This window comes from Arachis duranensis, chromosome 2 (assembly GCF_000817695.3).
Source record: "Arachis duranensis cultivar V14167 chromosome 2, aradu.V14167.gnm2.J7QH, whole genome shotgun sequence".
Classification (NCBI taxonomy): domain Eukaryota; kingdom Viridiplantae; phylum Streptophyta; class Magnoliopsida; order Fabales; family Fabaceae; genus Arachis; species Arachis duranensis.
In genome coordinates this window covers 2,664,956-2,668,103 of record NC_029773.3, presented here as the reverse complement: position 1 = coordinate 2,668,103, position 3,148 = coordinate 2,664,956, and the positions used below count along the sequence as shown (strand labels likewise).

Sequence of the window (3,148 nt, the reverse complement as noted above, 5' to 3'; positions counted from 1 at the left end):
TAATAGATTTAGTTTTTAATTTAATTATATATATTTTGTAATAAAAAATAATAATTAAAATTATTGAATTATTAATTTTTTAGAGTATTTAATAACATTTTTTTATATATTTAATATTAAAATGATTTAGCTAATAATTGTTTTTAAGATATAAAAAATACTCTTTTTTATTAAAAGAAAATAAAAAATGAAAAATTTCAGATATATTAAAAGCTTCTATTTGTAATGAGAATTTTTTTTATTAATTATGTTGACCATATATACTTAAAGAATTTGTTAATAAGATGATCTATTTGAATGAATATCTTATCTGATTTCTGATAATTATTTTGAAAGGACAACGAAATTCGAAAAAAAAATACTTAATTTGGTCTTTGATTTTTTTTTTGAGATTGATTAGTCCCTGTACAAACAAAAAATAACATTGACTTTTTTTTATACAGAAATTAATTAATCTCATAAAAATAAAATTTAAAGGCTAGATTGAGTTTTTTTTATTAAAGATTTTATTATCTTTTAAAATAATTGTCAGGACTATTTAAAATTTTTTTTCGATCTATTTTAAAATTAATATATAGTTTTAGATAGACTTTGTAGCATATATTGGCTTGTAAATTGTAGCCTTCAAAAGCATCCAAAGTTCCAAACCTTCCACGTTCTAACCTTTAAAAATTAATTTTTAATTTTATTTAATTTTTCTTTAGCACCTTGTTTATTTAATATTTTTAATGATAACGATAATAGTAAAATAATACTAATCATGGATATACTTGTATTAAAGCAAGTTGCAACATAGATTATTTTGTTGACACATGGAAAAAAAGTTGTTTCTTAAGCTAAAATTTATGGAGCCTAAAGTTAAACCTTCTCAAAGCTAAAGTAATATACTTTTCGATATTGCATTTCTCCTTACGTTTCAATTACCCCACAATTTTAATTATCACTTTAGAATTCGGATATACTATGTTAAAGACTATTGGATATTAATATTATTATATCATTTTCATTCAAAATATAATTAGTCAACTTAGGATCTTTAAAGCTACTCTTCCATTCATATTATTACACTATTACAATGTTTTCGGCCATGGTAGCAGTATTAGTTTCTAAGTTTCAAGTTGTCGTACTAAATTATGAGCAAACTTTGTGTTATTACTAGTACTTAATTATATTAATATATATCCCTTAAGTTGATACAAATTGTGTAATTTGTTTTAGTGGAAATTCAGGTGCAGTGACTACACGTGAAATTGATAGTTGAGAACAATTAGATAATTTAACTAATTTGACTAGATTTTCATCTAACAGCTCTCAGATATATATCAACTTCACGTGAAATCGACTTCACTTGAGTTTTCACAATTTGTTTTATAAAAATATTTTATATACAACAAAAATTAACTAAAATACTTGTAATGGACGATAATTAATTTTGTTTATGATAATAAAATAATATAAAATATCAAATACTTATTTTATTATACAGTAATTAATTGATAATTAATTTTTAATATACATATAACACCATCGTAATATTTTATGAGAAATTAAAGCTAATCAATCCAAAATATTAAATGAGTAAACCAAAATATTAAATATTTAAATGAGTCAATCATATTTTTCTCTCTTGAACATTTTATAATTATTTATATAACTAGAGCCTAAACTCTAAGGAAATAAAAACATAGTAAAAATTAGTTTTATATATATTGATATGGAATATTTCTCTTACCTATCTATTCCTAACACGTTTTGAGCCTAATTTACACATACCAAGTTTATAATATAAAGGATAAGAAGAGAAGGTCCTAATTAGGAAGTTAGGCATTGATACAATGCATTCAAATCACTAAATAGTTTATTTAGTAGGAAACATTATCAAATTCTTAGAATTGTAGGCTAAATACCATGCATCAATGCATATATTTCTTAAATGTGTAATTATTATTCACTAATTAAATATAAACACAAATGTAAGGTATGTCATCATATTAAATTACATAGCCTTATATTTTTAAAATAATTAATGATTAAATCAAATAGGATTACATAATATCAATTTATATTTATTCTTTTACATTTACAATATATGAAAAAAAAAAATTAAAACCTATTATATTAATATAAACTAAGCTTGTGACTAGCCTTAAGAATATATGACATGGGGAATTCTTCTTATGACTCTCAATTTCATAATTCTTTTAATGAATATAACAAATTAGGACCATACTTCTTCTTCTTATTTTTTTTTATTATGAGAAGATTTATGTTTCATAAAAAATAAATACTAAAACACAGTATTCTCTTCATTATTTTATAATAATTGTAATATTTTTATTTTTTATTTACTTATTTTCCAAATTATTAATAATATTTACACATATTCACTTTTATTTTTAAATAACGATATAGTTTTAAGAAATTAAAGTAAAAAAATTTCTATAAAAATAATTTTATCACTTCATATCATTATTACAAAAATGCTATTTGTACTTTAAAATAAGTCACTAAAATCAGTCATTAATGTATTTATATATAAATATATGTGTAGTTTAATTTATTTTTAATATTTATTTATATCTTAAAATATATTTTATATTGGTACATAATTTTCTAATATTGATGTAAAAGTCTCGAGTTTTAGACTCACTTTTAATTTCCAAAAAAATTGTTTGTACATAAATTCCCGAAAAGAGAAACCGCCACGGCCACTCATTATATGTATAGAAGCCATGTGCTGAGGGTATTACAGACATTTCACACCGCCATTTTCCTCTATAAAACCTGAGCCTCCCATTTCGATTCGAGAGAAACGAAAGATTACGACACACACAAATTTGCGATCCAAAAACGATAACGGACATCAGAAACAAGCAGACGCAGAGTTTGTTGGAAAACCCACTGACACAGTCACACACCCTAAAAAGAAGAGAAGGAAAATCTGAAACGCAATCGGAGTTGTACTTCGATTTTTGGTTCTGATTGAATTCTAAGGGTTACTTGATGGTGTCGGTGAATCCGAACCCAGCTCAAGGATTTTACTTCTTCGATCCTTCTTCGTCCAATATGGGACTTCCCGGCGTTAATCCGATGCCGCCGCCGCCTCCGCCGCAGCATGCTCCGGCAACCGTGCCATCAGCTGCGTCTT

At 24.3% G+C, this 3,148-nt stretch overlaps 1 protein-coding gene across 1 annotated transcript in view; it reads left to right on the top strand.

Moving 5' to 3' along the window:
• Positions 1-2,819: 2,819 nt before the first annotated feature.
• LOC107472769 (protein REVEILLE 5) overlaps positions 2,820-3,148 on the top strand; it is a gene marked incomplete in the record, with an annotated part of 4,090 nt that continues 3,761 nt past the window's right edge. The window contains 1 exon segment of the mRNA XM_016092300.3: positions 2,820-3,148. Coding sequence (XP_015947786.1) covers positions 3,004-3,148 — 145 coding nt within the window.